At 35.8% G+C, this 22,497-nt stretch overlaps 1 protein-coding gene across 1 annotated transcript in view; it reads left to right on the top strand.

Moving 5' to 3' along the window:
• LOC122844493 (FRAS1-related extracellular matrix protein 2-like) overlaps positions 1–22,497 on the top strand; it is a 68,723-nt gene that overhangs the window by 23,600 nt on the left and 22,626 nt on the right. The window contains exons 3-6 of the mRNA XM_044139999.1: positions 2,968–3,114; positions 13,023–13,253; positions 19,065–19,190; positions 20,130–20,381. Coding sequence (XP_043995934.1) covers positions 2,968–3,114; positions 13,023–13,253; positions 19,065–19,190; positions 20,130–20,381 — 756 coding nt within the window. The remainder of the gene's footprint in view (positions 1–2,967; positions 3,115–13,022; positions 13,254–19,064; positions 19,191–20,129; positions 20,382–22,497) is intronic.

Raw genomic sequence — 22,497 nt, 5'->3', positions numbered from 1 at the left:
TTATGACCTCTTATGATGAAGATGCAGTGCAATCTACTACGCTGGCATAAAGTCTTTCATTTAGAGAAATAGCTTGTAAAACTAACAGTTGTTAAATTGATGCTCTAAAGGTAATATCTATATAATGTTTAACACCGTCGCATGGAGACATATTATTAGTTCGTATCTTCCCATGAACACAAGCTTAGGTGTTTTATTTTATCTTTTGGTATTAATTCAAACTTTTGTTTTGAGTATGGAATTAGTTGAATATTTCATATAATTAAACTACCAAAAATATTTACAAAAAAATTTTGCCCTTATTGTAATATGTTGCCACACCAATGTTATTCTCTCTATTCTGTACAAGTTCATCATAGTAAATTAAGACATCATCAAAAAGTAAATTTTGATGATGTTTTTTTGTAAAATATTTACAAAAAAATTTTGCCCTTATTGTAATATGTTGCCACACCAATGTTATTCTCTCTATTCTGTACAAGTTCATCATAGTAAATTAAGACATCATCAAAAAGTAAATTTATTTTCATTTCTAATATATAAACCATCATTGATCTAGTTATTCAAAGTGCAGGATCCAAACAAATTAATAGAACTTTGAGTGGGTGGAAAACATATGGTTGAAAAATGTGAATAAGGTTCATGATTGGCCAGCAAACTCATCTGACAAACGATGAAGCATTGCCCAAAAGAGGATGAGAGACACTTAGCTGTGTTTTTTATTCTGGGAAGTCTTCATAGATTTCAGATTCATTATGTTCTGTACTGATTCATGGTTTCTTATGCCTGATACACCAAAGAAGAACCAAAATAGAGCTTCAACAAATTACTGCCTTCCCTTTTTTGTGTTTTTTTTGTCATTAGTGGTATGTTCTTGGATCTCTTTATGGTGCAAAATAACTTTCTTTTGATGTTGGAGTTCAGATTGAATACTTTCCTTGGCTTTATTTCTACCATCCACACAATTAGACTGACCACCTGGGGTTGGACATTTTCTGTCGCATTGACTTTCTCAAACCTTTGCTACATCCCCATCGCCTTTGTACTTTTTGGTAAATTGGCAGATGTGGCCTCATGAAAATTATGCTGTCTCACGCCTTCTTTAAGACAAATATACCAAGTATATTCTTCTCTCTAAGCTTCGTGGGTAGCTCTTGCATTTAACTGTTCTGGTTGGTGTTCAGCAAAGTGCACACAATGCCAAGCTTCCCAGTTGAATATTTATTTTATTTTAGAAGGCTAACTAGCTCATACAAACCTTGAAGGGACCTTTGCTACTAAGACAGTTTAAATGCTTACTTTGCAACATAATAAAATAGCAAGAAGATTGCCATTTTATTTTAGTTTGTCCTTCTTAGATTAACAAAGCGGTTGTTTTATCTGTTTACTCCATTTCATTTTAAAGACATACTGCTATAAATTATATTGTTGCATTTTTCAGAAGAAATTATGTTTAATGAACTGTAAGGGTGCTTAAAAATGGTCTCTTTCAGTACCTGCAAGAATAGGCATTGTTTGCCTTTATACAAAAGCATTAAAAACATCATGATGCCGCCACTTCTTATATTCCCTTTATTAGTGCTTTTTTTTATTTCCATTCAGTAACAAACCCCTGAGTGTGGGTGGTTAGATTAGATGCACAAAGCACCATCCTTTCTGCGTACTCTTTTGAAGTGGCAGGTATTGAGTTCCTCTATTAGCCTTGCAGAAAAAAAACACCATTTACTCTGCAACTGTTTTCTTAGATACACTGATTTGTTGCCATGCTTGAATCTCTCAGATGATTATAAAAAGAAAACAAAACACTGCTCAACCTGGACTCAATAGTATAGGATCATATGTTCTCTTTTAATGAATGTGTAACCTGCAAACCAAAACTACCGTAATTAGAGCACTTTCTCTTCAATCTAATTTCATTATAGTTATCCCCCTGAGTCACATATCCTGTTCTCATAATTTCATTTATTGTTAGAACATGATGTTTATTGCAGATTCTGACTAAGAATCTGGCTAAATAAAAATGGCTGGAGTAATGTACATGTCAGTAATATTTCTAAAGAGAATGAAGATCAACATTGGGCTGGTAAAACACAAGAAGTTTCTGAGTTATTTTTTTAAATCCAAATATTGAGTTGATACTGTTGGGGTACATTTAACTAAAAATGTAAAAATTTATATTTTCTTAAATGGAATAGAAAAGAACTTAGAAGTTTGTCATTTTTAACCATTTGGAAAAGAATCACCATGGCATGTCTACATGTTAGTGGCCAGGCACACATATTAGTGTGCTTAGCCACTAACATATTTCCACAGCTCCTTTGTTACCTTATGTGCTGGATTTGTTTTGAAATTAACTAACACAAAAATAATCTATTAGTGGTGTTAATGAATTAGTTTTGAACACTGATGTGCTAAAGCTCTTATTTGGTAAAAGGAGAAAAGATATCAACAATACAAAATTGCTGTATCTGCAATTGTTTTATTTGTTTGTAAACAAATGCTAAAATTTCTAGACTTAAGTTCACATGAGGAAGAAGTTTTATTGATATTTTGAGTAAAGCTTTCTTAGTTGTTTTTAAACATAATTTCAGCTGTATATATTTAATAATATTTAATAATAAAGATGATTTTGTTTTAATTAAGAATTCTATGAAGAAAAACTACAAGTAGTCTGTGTTATATTGTCTATGAGCTTGTTTTTCAAATACAGTTGTTGTAGATAAAAGTCAAATAATTTTTTTTATTTATAATGAAAAATCTAACTAAATAAATTATATATTTCAGATATTCAGATATTACTTGCTCAGTAAACCAAGTTATGAGTTCTACTTTTTAACAATTTTTTGTTAGTCTTAATTTGACAGTAGTCACTTCAACCTGGTTTATGTCTATTCACTTATTATAAAAGCTTCACTTGGGTTGGGTATATGTTAATTTTTAAAAAATTTTTAATTATTTGTTTTCTAGGTGGAAACAAGCTTAAAGGACAGCAATTCCGCTTGGACTGGGCCTGGATTTCCATGGAGAAAGAATATTATGTGGTGGATGAGGAAGACAAATACTTGGAGGTGGTGCTCCAACGAAGAGGATATCTGGGAGAGACGTCATTCATTGGTCAGTCTGTTTGCCTTTATGCCTCCTTTGCTTTATGTCAGCCTTCATCTCTCTGAACTGTGATTTATTGTCTCTGGATTTAGCCACAATAAACAATGATTGATGTAGGGCTTATATTATCAGACTAGGCTCTAGGCAGCAGTGTCACAATAACTGTCAGATGAATTGCTGTAACCTCTTGGGGAGATATTTATTGCTCCTGCATGAATAACACAAAGAACCTCCACTGACTTTTCCCCAACTGCTTTTATCAAGCTAAAATCCTTGGTTTTGTGAATTGGAAGTAATAGGAGAGGATTAGCTCTCAATGTCACAGATGTTCACATTGCAAAACAAAATGATAACATACATAAAAAAATCAAAAAAAAAAAAAAATCTTGTTCATTTTACCTATACAGAGCCTTTAAAAAATAATTCAGAACTATTGAAATTTTTCATATTTTGTCACTTTACAATTACTAGTATTGTATGACATCAACAATACATGTTTTTTTGTTTTTTTTGTCTTTCTTTTTAAGACATGGAGTGCTTTTAAAAGCACTCCATGCTTTTAAAACCTAAAAGCATGGAGTCCATTTGCATTAAGTCATATAGAATCCCTTAATACAATCTAGTGCAACCAAATACCTTCAGAGGTCAAAATCTATCTGTATCTAATATAATATTAGTGTATACATACAGCTGTTCTATGAAGACTTTAAAGGTTTGTTAACGAGCCTTAGAGAACAAACACCATCAAGAAGAGCAAAGAGCACAGAAAATATTGATAGCAAGGGAGGCAACCGTAGAAGTGTTTAATTTGTGTAAGAAGAGCCACTGTTTCTTAATGTGGGAATATATTTTGTTTAAAATTATTCTGCTGCAATAATAGCTGCTTTACCTCTGTAAGGCTTTAACAGAGGTGCCAATAGATCTGACTTGTTCTTTATTTATTTACTTGAGTTTTCCTCTTTGTTATTGCATTGAGATTGTGGAGCTGATCTTGGACATTGAAAATAGAAGCCTCAGAAATTGTGGGTCTTAGTACATTCTTTTCTACATAAAAACTTGTGGCCTGTTTTTTTTATTATTATTATTAACAAATACTTTAATACTAATACATATTAGTAAGCTGCTGTTACATTTTTCTACTAATTAAACTTGCCTTTTCTCTTAAACACACCCTGTGAATTTCCACAGCAAATTAAATTAAATTTTGCAATGAGATTAACAATTTTCATGCATCATTTTCGGTAATTCAGCTGTTTAGTTGGAAATTGCACAAGACTTTAATTAGACAGTTCCTATTAGTTTAGTACAAACAGTGTGATTTGCTTTGACTGATGGAAGTTTAATTAGGATAAATTTACATAATTTTCATATGGAAGTTTCAGTAATTAAAGTGTGGCCAAGGTAATTTTAGGCGTCCCTCACTCCTTGGTAATATTTTATTAATTTTTCTTGAAAAAAGAAGAAGGGCATTTTGCTGGGGGTTATTATAATTTTCTTTCAAATAAATATAACATAATAAGTTGAACTTTAGTCTTATGTTAGGTTTATCAATACATGCATCATATATACAATTTACAACTTATAACTCTTTCATTTACATGTAAGAATTCAGGATAGACTTTAAAAACTAAGCAAAAGAGATTTTAGGTTAAATATATTAAATACAAGCTAATAAAATATTGCATTTTTGGATTTATAAGTGAACTACACAAATTTGTGTTTTGAATCTTACCACCAGATTCAGAACAGAAATACAATCTAGTGCAACCTCGAGACCATTAGGCCTTCAAGATTCACAGTGAATGTTTCAGTTGATCTTAAAAATATAATTCCTTTTCCCAGGATATATTTTTGGTTTTAAATATTTCACCTAGTGTTGGAAAAGAGGTCACGGAGAAGAACCTATAAAACAGGAGTACCATATGAAAGCCAACCTATAATAGCATACCGAAAGAATAATATATTTTTCATCAATCTGAAATATTCTAGAGCATTCCCTGCAGAACATGCCGGCTGAATATATACAGTATATATATGTACACACATGCATGTATGTCTTTCTCTCTTCTCTCTCTCTTTCTTTGTATATATATAACACATATCTCAGTTGTACCAAACTACTACTGCTTCAATGTCAATCTAATACTAAGCTTTCAGAGTGGCAGAGGTTGGTGATTTGGTGTTAAAAGGAACAGCACAGCATGTTTTTGTGCTTATGTCGAAGTGTTTGTGCAGGTTCGAAGGTTTAAGGGATGATGACGATGCTATCTCTGAGCACCTCCCTTAGCCTTGACTTTATCATGCTTCAGCTGGTTTGCTTATGAACAAGAAGCAGTTGTAAGCACCTTTTACTCTGACGCTTCTCATCGTCATTCTGGTCTTTGTAACCCCAGAGTCCCTTTTAAATACCAGTTTGACAGATTGTACAGTAATATGTATCAACTTGGGTAGATATACTCATGAGAATTCACACCACTTGGGACGGTTTGAAGTCTGTCCCTTACGTACAAATGAGAAACCATGTTCTGATTCTCTGTCTTTGCACAGTTAAAACACATGGTTATCTCTGAACACTCATAGGTGGTACACTCACACACACTCATCCTATTACAAGACAGTGTTTTAGAAGCAGCGTCTAGGTAACATGGCTTTCTGACGAACTGCTGAAACACTTCAAATTGAAACCACTTTCATCTAGGCTGATGTAGCTCCCAGAAATTCAGCAGAGGCATAAGTCCATGGCTGGGGTGAAAATTAAACTGAAGTAATTCTTGTTCTGGCTTTAGAAAATTATTACATTTTACTTCATAGCCCAAAGTCTTTTCATTTGTGAAAGTAGGAAACACTAAAGCTCACATTTAAAAAAAAAAAAAAAAAAAAAAAAAAGGAACAAAACAGGTTACTGATATTTAATAGAGATAACAGTGAAATGCAAATTAAAACACTACATTATATATTATGCCCACAGGAATATTTAAAAATGCCACTGATTTTTGAAAGAGGTGTATAATGAAGCATATTATTTATATATATATATATATATATGTGTGTGTGTGTGTGTGTGTGTGTACAGAGAACTTGACTGAGCTTGACTATAGCAATTTTTACTGACCTGTACCCCTTGACTGTACTTGACTATAATGGCTCACTTCTTCCATTGCCTTTGTTGCTTTGATACAGAGAGCAGAGAATGAGGATTCAAAAACAAAACCACAGTTCCAAGTCACAGGGAGGAATTTAAATATACTGTCATTAAGTGTGTGATGTCGATAGAATATTTTCACAGAAATATTTTTACAGCACATTGGATTTGTCATAAGGCAATACCTATGAGGTTTAGCTGCTGAGTGCATGTACAGTATGTACTATTTAAAGGCTTTCACATTAACAATTAGTATACACAGTGACTTTCTGTGTAACATTTACACATCCTGTCACGTTATGACCACATTTATCTCTTTGGAGTTTTATGTGATAGATTTTATGTGTAGTGAAGTGGAATTTAGTTAAACTGTTTTCCAAATTATCAGTGAAAAATCAGAAAAAAAATTATTCAATCCACATGCTCCCACCTCATAAAAACCAGCACAGCACGTCACTAAATTCTGTCAACAACGTTTACAGCAATTACAACCCTTTTGTCATCATCAGATCTGAAGTTGTAGAGGCTGAATCTGCCCATTTTTCTTGGCAAATTCTTCTCGATCTCAGTCAGATTGTTTTGAGATCATCTGTGAACAACTATTTTCAAGTCTTGCACAGCACTTGACTGTTTAAATATTCAATTGGAACTATAGCTATATGTCTATATTTGTTTTTAGGATGGATGTTTGCTAAGTTCACCTGGCATGATGGACACTTAGCATGATGTTACCACCATCTCTCACCATGGTTATGAATTTTTCTGGGTAACGTGTACTTAGCAAGTAGTTTTTTAGCTAAAAAATAAGGCTTATTTGTTTTCACATCTGACTAGAGCACCATGTTTCCTGTGTCCCCTACATTACTTTGTGAACATCTGTTGACAAGTCTTAAAAGAAACCGTGAAATTCAAATCTTTCTTTCTGTTAAAAAATGTAAATTTTTGTGTGAGGGTAAAGCATAGAGAAAAATATTTATGAAGATCGAAGATCACCACTCTTAAACAGATAAAGCAGCCAAGGCAAGAATGAAAAACCCACAGAATAATTGCTGTGATTCGGGTGTACGGAGAGAAAGATTGATCGCTCCAGATTCAACGAGGAATATGTCAGGGATAAAATAAAAAGCAGGGAAGAATGTTGCGAGAAGCCTGCTGCTATTGCAATGGTTTGCTGATGAAAGCTTGTGTGGTTTCAAGTAACATTAAAGCAGAGCTTTTTACAGAGACCATCCCAGCAGGTGTATAGGTAGTGAGGATGAGCAGAGAAGGAACACGGGGGTAAGATCAAGGTTTAAAGTTGCCCCTGCAAAGCAAAAGCCTAGGCAGGATAGCCCTGGACAAGAACATGTTGATCAGTCTGGATTGTCCTGCTTCTTTTTTTAAGCTCACCTTTTTCTCACACTTCTTTCAACAATCAATTAAATCAGTCCACATACAGCGACACTACATGTGTCACATTATTTCTTTATAAATTTGTGTTTCCAAACCTTTCCTACAAATATCACCGTTTTCTGACCTCCTGGCTTCTGCTTTGCTGTGACTCGACTTAGCTCTTCTCATGTTTATGTACTGTCTTCTTCAATCTCTCATCGCCTCATCTGTGGGCATTCAAGGCTTCTCCTGAGAAGCTCTTATTCAGACACAACCGCTCCTCTTCACAGAACTGCATCCATTTGCACAGACTGATCGAGGTGATTCTTCCACTGCACTTTTATTCTGTTAATATTACAACAATACACTAGTTAATATACAGGTCAGGCATAACACTAAACCACTGACATATAAAGTAAATAACTCTTATCTGTTCTGATACCCCAGGCCTCTTTTTGAGTGAAGCATTAGGCTCCTCAAAGGGAAGCTTGATGATTTGAGTAACTTTGATGAAATGCTGAATAAATACTTTTTTTGAAACTTGTAGAAAGTTATGATGAGCATCTGTGGAAGAAACATGGAAACCTATCGCTCATTGATGAGACTGTTCCATATGGTGTGATCCAAAACATGATCTACATTAGCTAACATTGCTATAGATCTTAATGCTGCTTCTGATATGAAGGTGTCAGAATATATGGTGCATCACTGTTTGTTTTAAATGGGGCTGCATAGCCTCAGAACAGGCGGGGTTTCCCCATGCTAACCCCAGTCCAACACTCCAACAATGGGGATCAAGAGCATCATACCAAAACTACTGAATAATAGACGAAGGTGGCCTAAGCTGATGAATAATATATGTAATAATGTATGGCAAGGAGGCAACCCAGCAGCAGAATGTTGAGCAATGTTCTGCTTGAAATCTTGTTTCTGTACATGTGGTTGTGTATTTAATACATGTCACCTCCCGACACATTGCTTCATACCATGTACATCTTTTAGAAAACCTGTATTCCCCCTATGGCTGTGGCCTCTTTTCACTAGTTCAAGATTTGTTTAAAAAAAAAACAAAAAAAACCCTGCAGGACTTAAAGAAGTTGATGCTAATGTTGTAATGCCAGAAACTGCACCAAAATGTCAGTGGTCTAATGGAGTCCATTCCTTGCTTAGTAAAGGCTGTTTTTCCAGCTAATGGAGAACTAACACACTTTAAGGCAGGTGATCATAATGTTCTGTCTAAGCAGTCTATGTTTCTTATTTTTATTCCACCTTTTCTGCAGAACCTCTGCAGAAGAATATAAAGTTTTCAAAAAAACGTTATATTTGCTTACCATCAGTGACTCTTGCTCTCACCCTGCAGCTCACACTTCAAACATTTTAGTTTCCTAGTGATGTCTGTTTAAGATGCAAGGTCAAGCATCCACTCTGTGTCCTTGAGCTGTGAGGCATCTTCCCCTTTGGACTGTATGAACTCTTTGATTTCAACCAAAAGCGACAAGAAGCGCTTCAAAACTCTTCTGCTTCTGAGCCTCTGGATTTTTGCATCCAGTAACAGGTTGCCATATTCTGCTGACAAATCCTAACATATAGCCTTAGAAATCCACTGTTTGTCTTTGAAGACAAAATACTACTTAAAATGTGGTGCCAGTTCACACTTTCTAAGCATAAGCTCCAGTTCAGTTCACACAGGTTAAAACTGATATTTTTTGTACACCCTGCACTTCCCACATATTTTGAATAAATTCACAGTCCCAGTATTGTTTAGTTTTAGTTCATCAGTGTTTTTAGAAAGCTTTGTTTTAAAATGAGGGGACCTTTTGCAGCTTACATGCCTCTGTCTATGACTCTTCTGTTATCTTCATTAAAATAAACTGTATTTTAATTGGGGTAAGTTCCAAATAAATCTGCTTTCCCTGTTTAATAGCATTGTAAAAAGCATTTTAGTTTTTCTGTTTTTTTTTCTCTTTTGTCACACTTAAATGTTTCATATGATTGAAAAAATAAGCATGACGCTACCACCTTAATGTTTGACTATTGGCATGATTTTTTTGTTTGTTTTTTTTTCTGAAATGCTGAGATAGTTTTACACCATATGTGAAAGTCTTTGTCTTTAGATGAGCAAATTTGGCAAAGGCAAACCCAGGAATAATTACCACTTTAATTGCATCAAAATGTTCTGCTAAGTATTGATTCAGTGTGCTGAACACAAATGCATGTTACACTTTTTCCTTTTTTGTAAATAACAAAACAAAACTGAAGACCTTTTAACTTTTACAGGTCACTGTAATTTAATGGTCTTTATAAATTCTAAATTTATAAACAAAAACCGGGAGCTTCAATAAAAAGGTAAAGTGTGGAAAATGACAAAGAAACCTGATTATCTAATTAGAGGAGATGTTGTACAGCTGTGGAAAGAGGAAGGAAAATGAAGGTAGGAGACCAATTAACACAAACTGAGATGAATGAAGACCCAAAGACTTTGACAGAAAACTATGATTAAAACCCTATGAGTGATAATAACAGTTTTTTAATGTAAGAAAAAAATACTGAAGTAAAACTAAATTACAGCAGATTTTATGTAGACAGATGTAACAGAATGCAGAAGATGTGAGATTAGAAAACAATAAAAAAGCAGATAAATCTATGCAATACCAGATTACAAATGCTATTAATAAAGCAAATTATTATTATAAGTGTTGCATGGACATGTAACAGTTTATGCTGGACATATGACTATGGGTAGTTTGAATTTGTTAATGGTAGTCCATAAAACATGAGTTACTTTAGTTGTAATCCTTGTTAGCTATAATTAGGACATATTCTTGAGAGTGATGACCTTGCGCTGCACTGCCTGTGTTTTACACATTTGTGACTTACTGAGAATCTCTTTCTTTAATCTGTCATATTGTTGTGTTACTTTGACAAGACATGTCGATTTTTAGCCTGTTCAATATATCACTCTGCTCTTCTCTCCTGCTTTACTTTCCCTCATTCCTTTAGTGTTGTCTTTTTTATGTATAATGGGTGATATACCATTGGGACACAAAATTAAATTAACATCAGAATCCCATTTAACACTAGCATAAGCAAATAATTTGTTATATTATGTCATTTTTGTGAGAAATAAATGGGGAACTGCTAAGAGGTGCACCTTTGCCTGGTTATTGTATATCCTCTGTGGTTGGGTTTATTCCAGCCTCATAGTTGCAACTATGAGGCAACATTTTTCTGTTGATGAAGTAATTAATCTCATCCCATAAGCATTAATAGATCAGATATTTAAATCTCTCAATAGACAAAAATAAGGTAAACTTGGAGTGTGACAAGTATTTGTGGGAATTTTAAAGAACTGTTTTGTAACTTGAAACTTTTGTTTTGAGACACAAACATCAGGGTCTTTTAATCCATGACTAACAGTCAATGTGATCAAAAGTTTGGAGGGTATATATCCTCCTACGCAGAGGGAACCTCAATATGACCCACAAATTGTGTCTTTTTTCTCCAGAGAGCAGAATAAGTGTGGAGCTGTGAGAGTTCACAGACTTTATGATCAACACTTTCTTTCTCTAAAGGCACATTTTGTTCCATGTGTTTTTCATTTTATTTTATGTGGATAAACTGATTATTAGAATGGACGGTGAAAGTAAAAAATACGGATGTACTTTTATATGTTATGGCATAATGTTAAGAATATTAACTACTGGTAGCCTTAAATTTAGGTGCTAAGGCCGTAAATGATCCATGTTTTGAAAAACAGTGATCCAGGTCATGATCTTCACCCAGGGCAATTATTGAATGCTTGGTCACTCATTGTAAATTAAGACTTCCATTTATGATAACAAGAATTGTCATCTATCAAACTAAAACTCATGTGTTAGTGACTACAGAAAGCATAAACAGTAGTTTGTATCTTGCAGTAGTTTGTATCTTCATTCAAGCTTTTGAACCCATTTCTGGATTTACAAAAGCTGTTAGTTATATGACATAACATACCAAGCTGAAGAAAGAAGAAAACATTTGAAATCAATAATCAATCAATGACATTCATCATGATGATCAGGATTGTGCATGACCAGCACTGTACATTTACTCAGATTTATTATTGTGATATACATCAAATATCACTGCTTGAGATCAAAAAGAGGGAGATTTTATCAAACTATATGTTGCCATGGGCTCCTAGAACATGTTATCCTCCAGAACTTGCATATTATGAACTCTTCACTGACTTATATACAACAGCCCTTGGTTTTACACCTTGACCTAGATATTTTTTCAGCACATGGGTTTTTTGTCCCATTTTCTGTTGTCAGATTTCCTTCCGCTGTGTCTCTCCAAACCCTCTCCAGGAACTTTTTCAGCTTCTGTAAACATGCAAATGGTACATCAAAACCAGGACCACCAGATTTACCTTTCTGACTCAGGCTGTTAAAATGTTGGGCTGCTGTTTATTGTGCACTTGACATTATTGCACTTATTCTACATGCAGCTATCTGTTTTGTATTTTCTTTCATCTGTTCTGGCCTAGATTGGTATGTAATACATGCCAGAAAAACATTCCCATTCTGCTTTATGCTTTTTGGTATACAATGCAACAACGCTAAAATTAAAAATTTCATTTGAATGAGTGTGACTGTGTTTTGTTGTTGTGTTGCAACATTTACCTTCAGCTTATCTTCTGCATTCAATAATCACAGTATGCTCATGTTCAATATGTATCCAATCCCATCTGCATATGTTTGTCACCCCCTTTGTTGTTTGTGCAGGCATCAGAACGTCTGAAAAGAGATAACAAATCCTTTTGTCCTGGACTCACAGGCATGATTGTCTGCCTGGTGTAGTAACAATTCTGTTTGTTCGCCAAGGGCTTTATGACTGTAAACAAAGAAACATGAACAGCTCACTTCCAGACGTAACGCATTGCATAAGTGCCACCAGTGTTCCCTGTTGTCTTTAATCTGAAAGCCAGTGTTACCAGTTGATTAACTCCCCATTTTGATGGTGCCATTAGATATATCGCAGTGAAATAGAGTTACATTAAATGATTTATTCAGATCAGATTTAGTTGAAAATTATGTGACACAGAGTTGGAAAAACTTAACCACTGCATTGTAACTAATTTCTCTTGTAACAGAGTGGGCCTTAAATTAAATATTTCAGTCACACATATCATTCACACATTCCTCTCTAAGTGATCAGCGAAGAGAATAGACACAGCACTCGTTTCCTCACCTCTCTGTTAAAGGGTGTGAATTTTTTATCTGTTTTTCATCTGTTTCTTTCTTGTGCCTGTCACTCCCCCATTGCTTGTGTCTTTGTTTTCCCTCAACTTCTTGCATATTGATTACATTCATTTTGCAAGACTAATTCTTTTTGTGTTTTTTGTCTTCTTTGTTCCTCACAGGCATTGGTACACAAGATGGTAGTGCAAGAAAAGATGAGGACTTCAAGGGGAAGTCTCAAAAGCAGGTCCAGTTCAATCCAGGACAGACGAGAGCGACATGGCGTGTTCAGATTCTGACAGACGATAAGTACGAGCAAGCGGAGACCTTCCAAATTCTGTTGTCAGAACCAGTGATGGGAGTGATGGAATTTCCCATCTCAGCAACAGTGGAGATCCTAGACCCAGATGATGGTCAGTGCTGCTGATGAACACTCTATATCCTGCAGTATATCCATTATGTGTGCAGGGAATCATTTCTCCAAAAGCTAACATATGAGAATCTCTTAAATGAAAGGCAAATAGTTTGTTTTTGTTGTCCATATATTAAATGTAGAAAAACATTAAAACTTGAAAGAGCAGGAATAATCCAGGTCAAAATCCAGATTACGCATGCAACATTTTAATTTCTGGTAAATTCACAACATTCACCTGCTCATCCTCTTGTGTTACAAGCTGGTTTGAAACAGACCCTTTACTGATGACACTGATTAATCTTTGCTCTTTGACGTCAAACATTAAATAGTGGAGTTGTTATGCATGTTTGTAAAATGCATAACCCTATGTTCTTTTATGTCATCTGATCAAAATTATTTGGGCTGAGATAGCTAAACCATCAGGTTAAAACATGTTATTTAAATGAAAATTACCTATGTAGTTACCTCATAAGCAAGATGGTTCGGGATAAGGAACTGAACTGTCTTGCTGAAGAACCCAGCAACTTCAAATAATAACTTATTTACTGTAGGTTTTCCAGATATTCAAGAAGCAAAGCTGAGCATGGTCATCACACTAACACTGCCATGTTTGATTGTCATTGGATTGTTCTTTTTTAGCTTTTTTTGTTAGTTTTTACACCAGCTGTGATGGGAAATGCACCTTCTAAAAAGCTCAACTTTCATATTGGGATCTTGTTTCAAAGTCTTTTTTTGCAAAAGCAAGATGAGAGTTTGTGTTGTTTCTGGTCAGCACTAGTTTCCACCCCGCAACTCTCCCATGGATGCCATTCTTGCCTGCTCCCTTTCTTGCTTTAGATGTCATTCTAGTTTCTTTTGTAGCCTCCTGAGATGAGTCACGGATGCGCTCTTGGAGTGCTTTTTGCCGGCCAGCTGCTCAGTGCTCACCACTGTCCTGTGTTTTCTCAACTCTTTGGGTAGCTGGGGTTCACTAGAGTCCTTAAGCTTTAGAAAAATCTTTTGTAACCCTTCTCAGACTGTTAAATGTCATAGATTGTTTCTCATCTGTTCCTTGCTACAATTTTAGATGTGTTATTATTTCTTTAATTTGATATCTTTTTGCTTAAGCTAATTCAAAAATATTTTTATATTTACAGAGGTTGCTAAATTTGCTTAAAGACCCAAAACATTTAAGGTTAACAAACACTTACAATGTAAAACAGAAGCTCTATAAGGAGGGCTGCAAATACTACTAATACATTTTTCACACCTCTGTAATGTACTCCCATCGTTCAGCTTCTGCCACTAAGCCAGTTTCAGATTTTTATGTGTGTGAAACTGCACAAGGATTTTTTTCACAGGACTGACTGTGGATTATATTTGAGCTTTATCCTTTCATATATGTGTTGAATGACAGAAGATGTTCTGCTCAAATGCAGATTAGGCTAATATGGACTTCAATTTTATCTATCATATATCAAGATTTTGATATTTTCTAACGTCATCCTGATAAATATAAATAAAAAAAATAAGAGATTCAGTATTTACATTGAAAATAGCTCAAAATGATCTTGACATTCAATTACACTTTCCATAATGAAATATTTTCATGTGCAGCATGCATATATGATTAAATGAAGAAAAGTAAAAGACAGAAAATGTCAGTATAAACACTGTCTCTTGCTGATATGGAGTGTTGTGAAATCTCTCAGCTGCAGCATGGAAATTCATTTGTGACATGTTAGCCAGATGAGAAGCATTTTAAGGATGATGCATTGCTTTTGTTCAGAATGATGTTTCTAGTTCTTACTCCTCAAAATGAACTTGGTGGTTAATTTTCTAAAAAAAAACAAGTGTTAAAAAAGTAGCAATAAAATCAGACATTCCACTCACCCACACACAGGGAGCTCACCTTCTTATTTAGGGTTTTATTGCAATTTTCTCTGCCCTAGTTTTTTTTTCTCTCTCTCTCTTCTTAAAATTGAAACGTTAATGGAATATTAAGTGGCACAGCTCTGCTCAATCAATGTTAGATTTACTCTTTTGTCACTTTAGCTTTTTGGTATTTGTATGCATTATCCTTCTCTCCAGCTCAGCCTCTACGTAATTAAAAACACACAACAGTTACTCATAACTGTCTTGCTCATTTGTCGACATATTCTCTAGCTTCCAGGCTCTCCCTGCTTCATTTTCCTGCCTCCTATCCTCCTCCCCTGTGGGTTAATTATGATATGTGTGAGGAGGGGTTAGGAGGTGGTTTGTTTTCTGCTGTCTCCAGGGACAGTCTTATGTGACAAAGATGTGTCCTTCTGTAATCTAATGGGCCCAGAGAAGATTTGGCTTTGCCTGTGGCATTAACAGTGTGGTCTTTAATGATGAAACCAGTGTTTGTGTGGTCCTTCAGTTGAAGATTCCCTCCCTTGAAAACTTTTCAGTCCGGTTAATATCTACTTTCGAGGAGGGAGATGCTAAGCTTTAACTGAACCATTCCAAGATTTAGGCAAACAGTTTCTTCTTATAAGGGTACTGAAAATGTTTGTGTGACTGTGCAATATTTTTTAGAGCTGCTAAATATTGTTTTGCGGTATTTTTTAGTTTTACATATTTTATTTGGTAAAATAAAATGTACCAAAAGTGGTGCATTGTGTAAGATGAACAGAGGGAAAATGTTTATGTATTTCCAAGTAAAATCCTAGAAATGTGCAGAAATGGATTTGTTTTCATCTCACCTGAGTTAATAGTAGGTACAACCACTTTTTATGTGCTATTTTAAGTCGTCTGAAAATATCTCTACCAGCTTTGCACAATAGCGCATGTTCACTGAGATTGGATGGAGAACATCTTAGCAGTTTTCAAGTATTGCCACAAAATGTGAATAGATCTTCTATTCACTTATTGACTGTTTGTTTAATACACAGATAGAACCTGATCTGCCTATTCAGTCTCAAGTCTTTTGTAAACTCCAACAAGTCTTCTTCCACTTATTAATACTCTTTGTTTGGCTTTATCTATGTACTTTCCCATCAACTGTGACCAGCTCCCATGACCCTGCTAATGAAATAGCATAGAATTATACTGCCAATGTTTCACTGTGGCAGTGTATTCACGATAATCTTCAGTCTTAGTTTTCTGCTTTATGTAAAGCTTTATGGTCTCTCCCAGTATTTACAGAAGAGCTGAACACAAGAGCAGACAAGGAAAGATGATATTATGCTGAAAATCATATTTTTACTCAATGAGTTTTGCTTCATAAGGTACCACAGATGAGTCAGAACCTTAGGTGTCAGAGCATTGTCTGTTCAGGCATTGTGAATACTTTTGTAAACATTTTATAGTTCTTTCAACTATCCATCCATCCATCCATTTTCTGTTCACCCTTGTCCCTAATGGGGTCGGGAGGGTTGCTGGTGCCTATTTTCAGCTACGCTCTGGGCGAGAGGCGCAGTACACCCTGGACAGGTCGCCAGTCTGTCGCAGGGCAACACAGAGACACACAGGACAAACAACCATGCACACACACACTCACACCTAGGGAGAATTTAGAGAGACCAATTAACCTGACAGTCATGTTTTTGGACTGTGGGAGGAAGCCGGAAAACCCGGAGAGAACCCACGTGTGCACAGGGAGAACATGCAAACTCCATGCAGAAAGACCCCGGGCCGGAAATCGAACCCAGAACCTTCTTGCTGTAAGGCACAGGTGTCAAAGTCCAGTCCTCAAGGGCCGGTGTCCTACTGTTTTTAGATTTGCTACAGGTGCAAAACTTTGGAATGAAATGGCTTAATTACCTGCTCCTTGTGTAGAGCAGTTCTCCACAGCCTTGCTAATGACCTAATTATTCTATTCAGGTGTGGTCCAACAGTGGCACATCTAAAAGTTGCAGGACACTGGCCCTCCAGGACTGGAGTTTGACACTCCTGCTGTAAGGCAACAGCTCTACCAACTGCGCCACTGTACAGCCCCTCTTTCCACTATAAAAATGTTATAAAAAAAAGTGCATATGTTCTTTTCATCCTCATTTTTTGATTAATACCAGCAGAACTGGGCTCATGCTGCAGTCCATTTCCTTTGCAATAGCTGAGTGTCCTCCTGCAAACTTCCATATATAATCCATGCACAGTGCTGACTAAAGCTGAAGGTGGCAGCCTGCTGTTTGACTGTATGCTGCAAGAAACTGCTTCTCGCCACAGTCAGTAATACATCTTGCTTGCTTTTTCTTCCGCAGTGATGCTATATGTCAGTGGCACTCTTACTGTTTGCATTTTGCACCAATGCTATTACATTGATATGAAGTATGGTTTTCTTTCTCATATTTATATTTGAAGGTACAAGGTCAACGGCTTTGTTGAGCAATAGAGGTTTACTTGTGGTTAAAAAGATGGAACCTATGTGTTCTTTATCAATTGCTAGTTTTCTTGTTGCATATGGCATATTTTTTATAATAGGTGCTCAAAGTGCACAGACCGACATCTAGAAAAAACTACACAGAACACATCCCTGCATCCATAGAAAATTTATGATTTATCAATATTTGAGAAGTGCTACACAGAGTTATTAAAGGGAAACAGAGTTCCTGTTTTGCTTTCTTTTCTGCCAGATAAAAACAAGATTAGATGCAAGCACTTCTAGATTCACAAGCGTGTGACTTTTTCACATTCCCCATGAATGTTTTAAAATGACAGTGTTTTTCTCAAGAAGGTGAACTTGGCCCACTTGGATGAAAAGTTTGCCTTTTCTAAATCTTGACTGGATTAAGGGGCTGTGCAGGAGGAAATGGTGGAATGAGACGTGAAAGTACTATGAGGTGAGATGAAGTTTGTAGTATATGCATGGAGTGGGAGTGGAAATTCATGGTGCGTTTGAGTGTGTGAAAGGAATAGGTAAGGCGGAGAAGCCCAGAATCCTGCTCTTGCAGCACTCCCTCTCCCCCAAACCTCCAGCCTCCCAACTTCCCCCCGGGGAGTAACAGATTATAGGCTGTAGCAGAAAGGAGAAACGCTGGAAGATTGAGAGGAGGGAGAACGATTTAGCAAGTGTTATCACAAGAGAGGAGAAATGTTTGACCTCCCACTGTGTGTAAGATTGTCTTATATTGACGGCTTCATCTCAAAGAGTCTTCTCAGGTGTTTATCTCTTCTTACGCCATATGTTGTTTCAAAGATAAATCTATTTCTTTGGATTGTCTACTCTTTAATTGGTGTTCATGCTGCAAAAGCAATCCACAAGTGTTCTTTGAGTCTCCCTTCATTCAATCACTTATTTCTCTACGAAAATAGACAGCAGCAGAAGATCTGAGACAAGCTGAAAGTTAGTTCACTTTATTATTATTTTTATTGGCCCCAGATTGCTGTGTGGGAAGTAACTCTAACCATTCTATTGCCACACTACGAGGTTTTTGCTTTGATAGATGATGCTTTCAATTAATCTAAATGGCTGACCGGTCTGTGTATACAAGTGTCGATGAATGAAACTCCCAGGTGATGAAACCCTGCGTGATGATCTTGGGAGGCCTGCAATTGTATTTGTCTGCCACATGCGAGGTGGTATAAAAAAAAATCCTCCGTAAGGTGTCTTTGAAGAGCCCCTCTGGTTGCATCAAATCAGAAAACTGTGATGGAGATTGATTTTTTTTCATATGCATAACCTCACTGCAGGATGACCACCTAAGTAGATAAAAGTAAAATTCTACCAGCTGCTGCACAGAGTACATAGTCATAGAGCGACTAGCCTGCATAACTTCCTCAATACCTGACATACTGTGGATTACAGCCTACCGTTACACATATCATTAACTTAACCCTTATCTTCTCTCTTTTGCTTTTATTTCAGAGTCGACCGTGTTCTTTCCTGAACCAATCCATTCAGTAGAGGAAGATGTTGGGGAGCTTTTCATCCCCGTACACCGCAGTGGAGACATAAGTGAGGTTCTTATGGTGGTCTGCTCCACACAGCAGGGTACGAATCTGCTCCTTTTTCTTTGTATGTCCCACATGGTTGAGACTTCTAAAATCTGGTGGTGCAGATCAGACTGATTAGAAAAGTCTTATGATTTAAAATACTTTTTTTATCAATTAAAGCTAACAAAATGTAAATGTGAAATTTTTAGGTCACAATATGCTAATATTTTAATATGAAGCCACGTGAACAAATCAGTTTATAATCTAAATTATGATACAGTGATGTCTAATTCAACTCATCAGTTAAAGCCAATAAAAAAGTATATAATGAAGATCAGTAGGGTGCAATTAAGAGGTTGACTTTGCAACTCTCCCTTATTCTGAACAAGTGAAGATGAGTAACTCTCTTTCAACATGAAAAAAACCCTCCATCAGAATCAAGCACAGTATGAGCTATGCAGTTCAGAGGGCAACAATTGGACACAACTAAACATAGTATCACTGGGCCAAGTGTATCTTTTAAGAAAAAAACAGAAGAAAAATAATACAAAGCTAATAAATAAATAAAGAATATAGGAATGTTGACTGAATAGAGTGTAGCAGTAAAAATTACAGTGTGGAAAAGGTGTCAGTTTTTCTTCCACCTGCAAACAGGAGCAGAGCTATAGAGATTGCTCTAAAAAAGTTTAGTTGCTCTAATTATAGTCTTTATTATATACCGTTTGTTGTCATATAGTTGAGACTTTAAATGCTGATGAGGAAATGGCAACTAAAATGTCAGGAATACGTCATAGTCCAAACCATGTTTTATCTTCATGCACTAGCTCTGCTACTGTTTACAGCACAGTTGAGTCTCAGTTTATGCCCAATAAGCTATGAGCTGTAATTGTGCCTTTCCAGCCGCATTTAATTTTCCACCAGTGTAACTCATCTTCAATTTTCTCCAATAACTTTCTAAACATCTCCTCGTACTCCTTTTTTCCTGGTTCTTCCAAAGGTTCTGCCACAGGAACGATCCCCACCACCGTTCTGTCCTACTCAGACTACCTTTCACGTCCGGAGGATCACAGCAGCATCCTTCGATTCGCCGAAGGAGAGCGGGAGAAGATGTGTCGCGTGGTGATCATCGATGACTCTCTGTACGAGGAAGTGGAGAGCTTCAATGTGATTCTGACCCTGCCTGTTGGAGGTCGGCTAGGAATGCACTATCCTACCACTAAAGTCAGCATCCTCAAAGACATAGATGATGGTAAGCCACAGTTTGATTTGTTGTTTTATGTGTTTGATGACATCTAAATTACAGCTGCTCCATTAGTTACATCAGTTCCACTTAACAACTGTGTGCTACTTACTTTGTGTTAGTCTGTCAAATATCATCCCTCATAGTGACAAAATATTAAAAAGTTATAGAGGTGGGGATTTTTTTAAATTAACTATAGTCCGCTTTCTGTTTTTGGTCTGTCTCAGGTCTGCTCAGCATTTAGGGATAAAAGAATGTCACAGCCTGAGGTGTTACTAATTGTCACACACAGTAAATGTTTTTCTGTTTTTGTTCTACAAATATAGCCTTGAAATTATAATATTTTTTAATTATAAAGTGTATTTCTCAGAAGAAAAAAAGATAGAAAGACTTAGACCATCAACAACTTGTATGTAGCAGTGACACTGATATATAACAGAAAACTAAGACAAATTTCAAAATTAATAGCAAAAATGTTAAGTAAATCACAAATTGTTTTTTTGGTCTCTTTTAGAAGCAATAGCTTGAAAATTATTTCTTTTTATAATCTTATAAGTTTCTTATATTATTCTACAATTTAAAACGTCTTTGTTAAATGATCTTTGTAGACATACTGATAGATTTACAAGAACTCATATGTAGTCCAGAAAAGCATTAGATTGTTAAAAAACAGCCCTTTGTTCTAGGCTTTGTTCCAGATTTGAAACCTCAAAACCTTAGCTTTTGCTGGACTCGGTTGAAGTTTAAAATTTTACCGAATCGCTAACGTTTGTCTGTGATATTTGTAATACACCAGTTCGATTCTATGAAGCTTACCAGAAATTGCCTGCTTAGCTTCTCCCTCCTCAAAATTGCCTCCACTGCGAAGACAGAAGAGCTGTTAATGTTAATTCAATATTTAAAAGCGAAACCAACACAGACCGGATGGCTTTGTTGACTTCTTCCGCTCCCATTGCTAAAATTACAGGCAGACTCTAAAAGAGCTCAGAAAATCCACTTCATATCTCACAACTTCTCCTTCTGTTCTCTGATTGGCCCAGTTGAAATTTTCTTGGAGAAATTCAATTCAATAGGAGGAAGCCCATTCACTGAGCTGTCAAGTGAGATTTGAATCGAGTAGAATTGTGCAGAAAGAACACGACCAGGCAAGAAAGCATGGAATTTCATAATTTTTCAATCAGTAGGGCAGAAAAATATAGGGAAAACATTTTAGTTTGTCTAATCATCCACCCATCCTCCATCTGTCCATGTGTCCACCTGTCTATTACCTATTCATATTTATCCATGTTTTCTACCAACTCTAATAATTGGGAAGGCAACATGTGTAGTTATAATTTAAAAATAAAAGGGAAAAAGGAATTATATATATGGTTAAGGTTAGGGTATATATAGGCATATATATCATATATAATCATGGTTAATGAAAAACTCCTTGAGTTTTATTTACTTTTATATTTTTTCTTTTATGTTTAAGTCACTCTGTTAAAATGTTGTGTTTGATTGCAGCCAGTGTGTGTTTACGTTACCCCTGGTTTTATTTCCAGCTTCACTTCAAGCTTCAAGTCAGTTCTTAAGACAGCTCTTTAATAAACACAGAAGACGCTGTATAGTGTGACTGGCACACATATGGCACTCAACATATATATTTCTTGTTTTCATTGGCTTTTATGCTCTTGGTGTATAAAGACAAGACTGGTTTCTATTTTTGCTGTCTCCAGTAGAAACTGTCCTCATTACTTGTCTTTTCATGTAGTGAGAAAACGAGTGCATTCATTTGTCTGTCACATAATGTAGAAGAAAACTGCAAGAAAGAGAAGATATTCATATGTAAGAGACCTTTTTGGCAGAGGGAAGAGAAGAGCTCCATCTAAAGCCTTTATTTACTTCCTTTTTCCCAAAATACTTGGGATGCTGTCGAAAATGCAAAGAACAGAACCCCAAAAATCCTTTAAGTCTTGGATTTAGCTGAAATGGAACAAACAAAAAAACAACACCAGCACTTGAAACAAAGAAGCTATTGTTTTTGTCCAATATGTTCTCAGTTTTAAATAGGAACCGCTGTCGTAGTCAAACTCTTCTCCCTCTAAGTTGTAATGTTTCTTAATTCTGTGAAAAAGGAATTCCA

This window comes from Gambusia affinis, linkage group LG15 (assembly GCF_019740435.1).
Source record: "Gambusia affinis linkage group LG15, SWU_Gaff_1.0, whole genome shotgun sequence".
In the NCBI taxonomy this organism is placed as follows: Eukaryota; Metazoa; Chordata; class Actinopteri; order Cyprinodontiformes; family Poeciliidae; genus Gambusia; species Gambusia affinis.
This window is presented reverse-complemented; position numbering and strand designations above follow the sequence as displayed.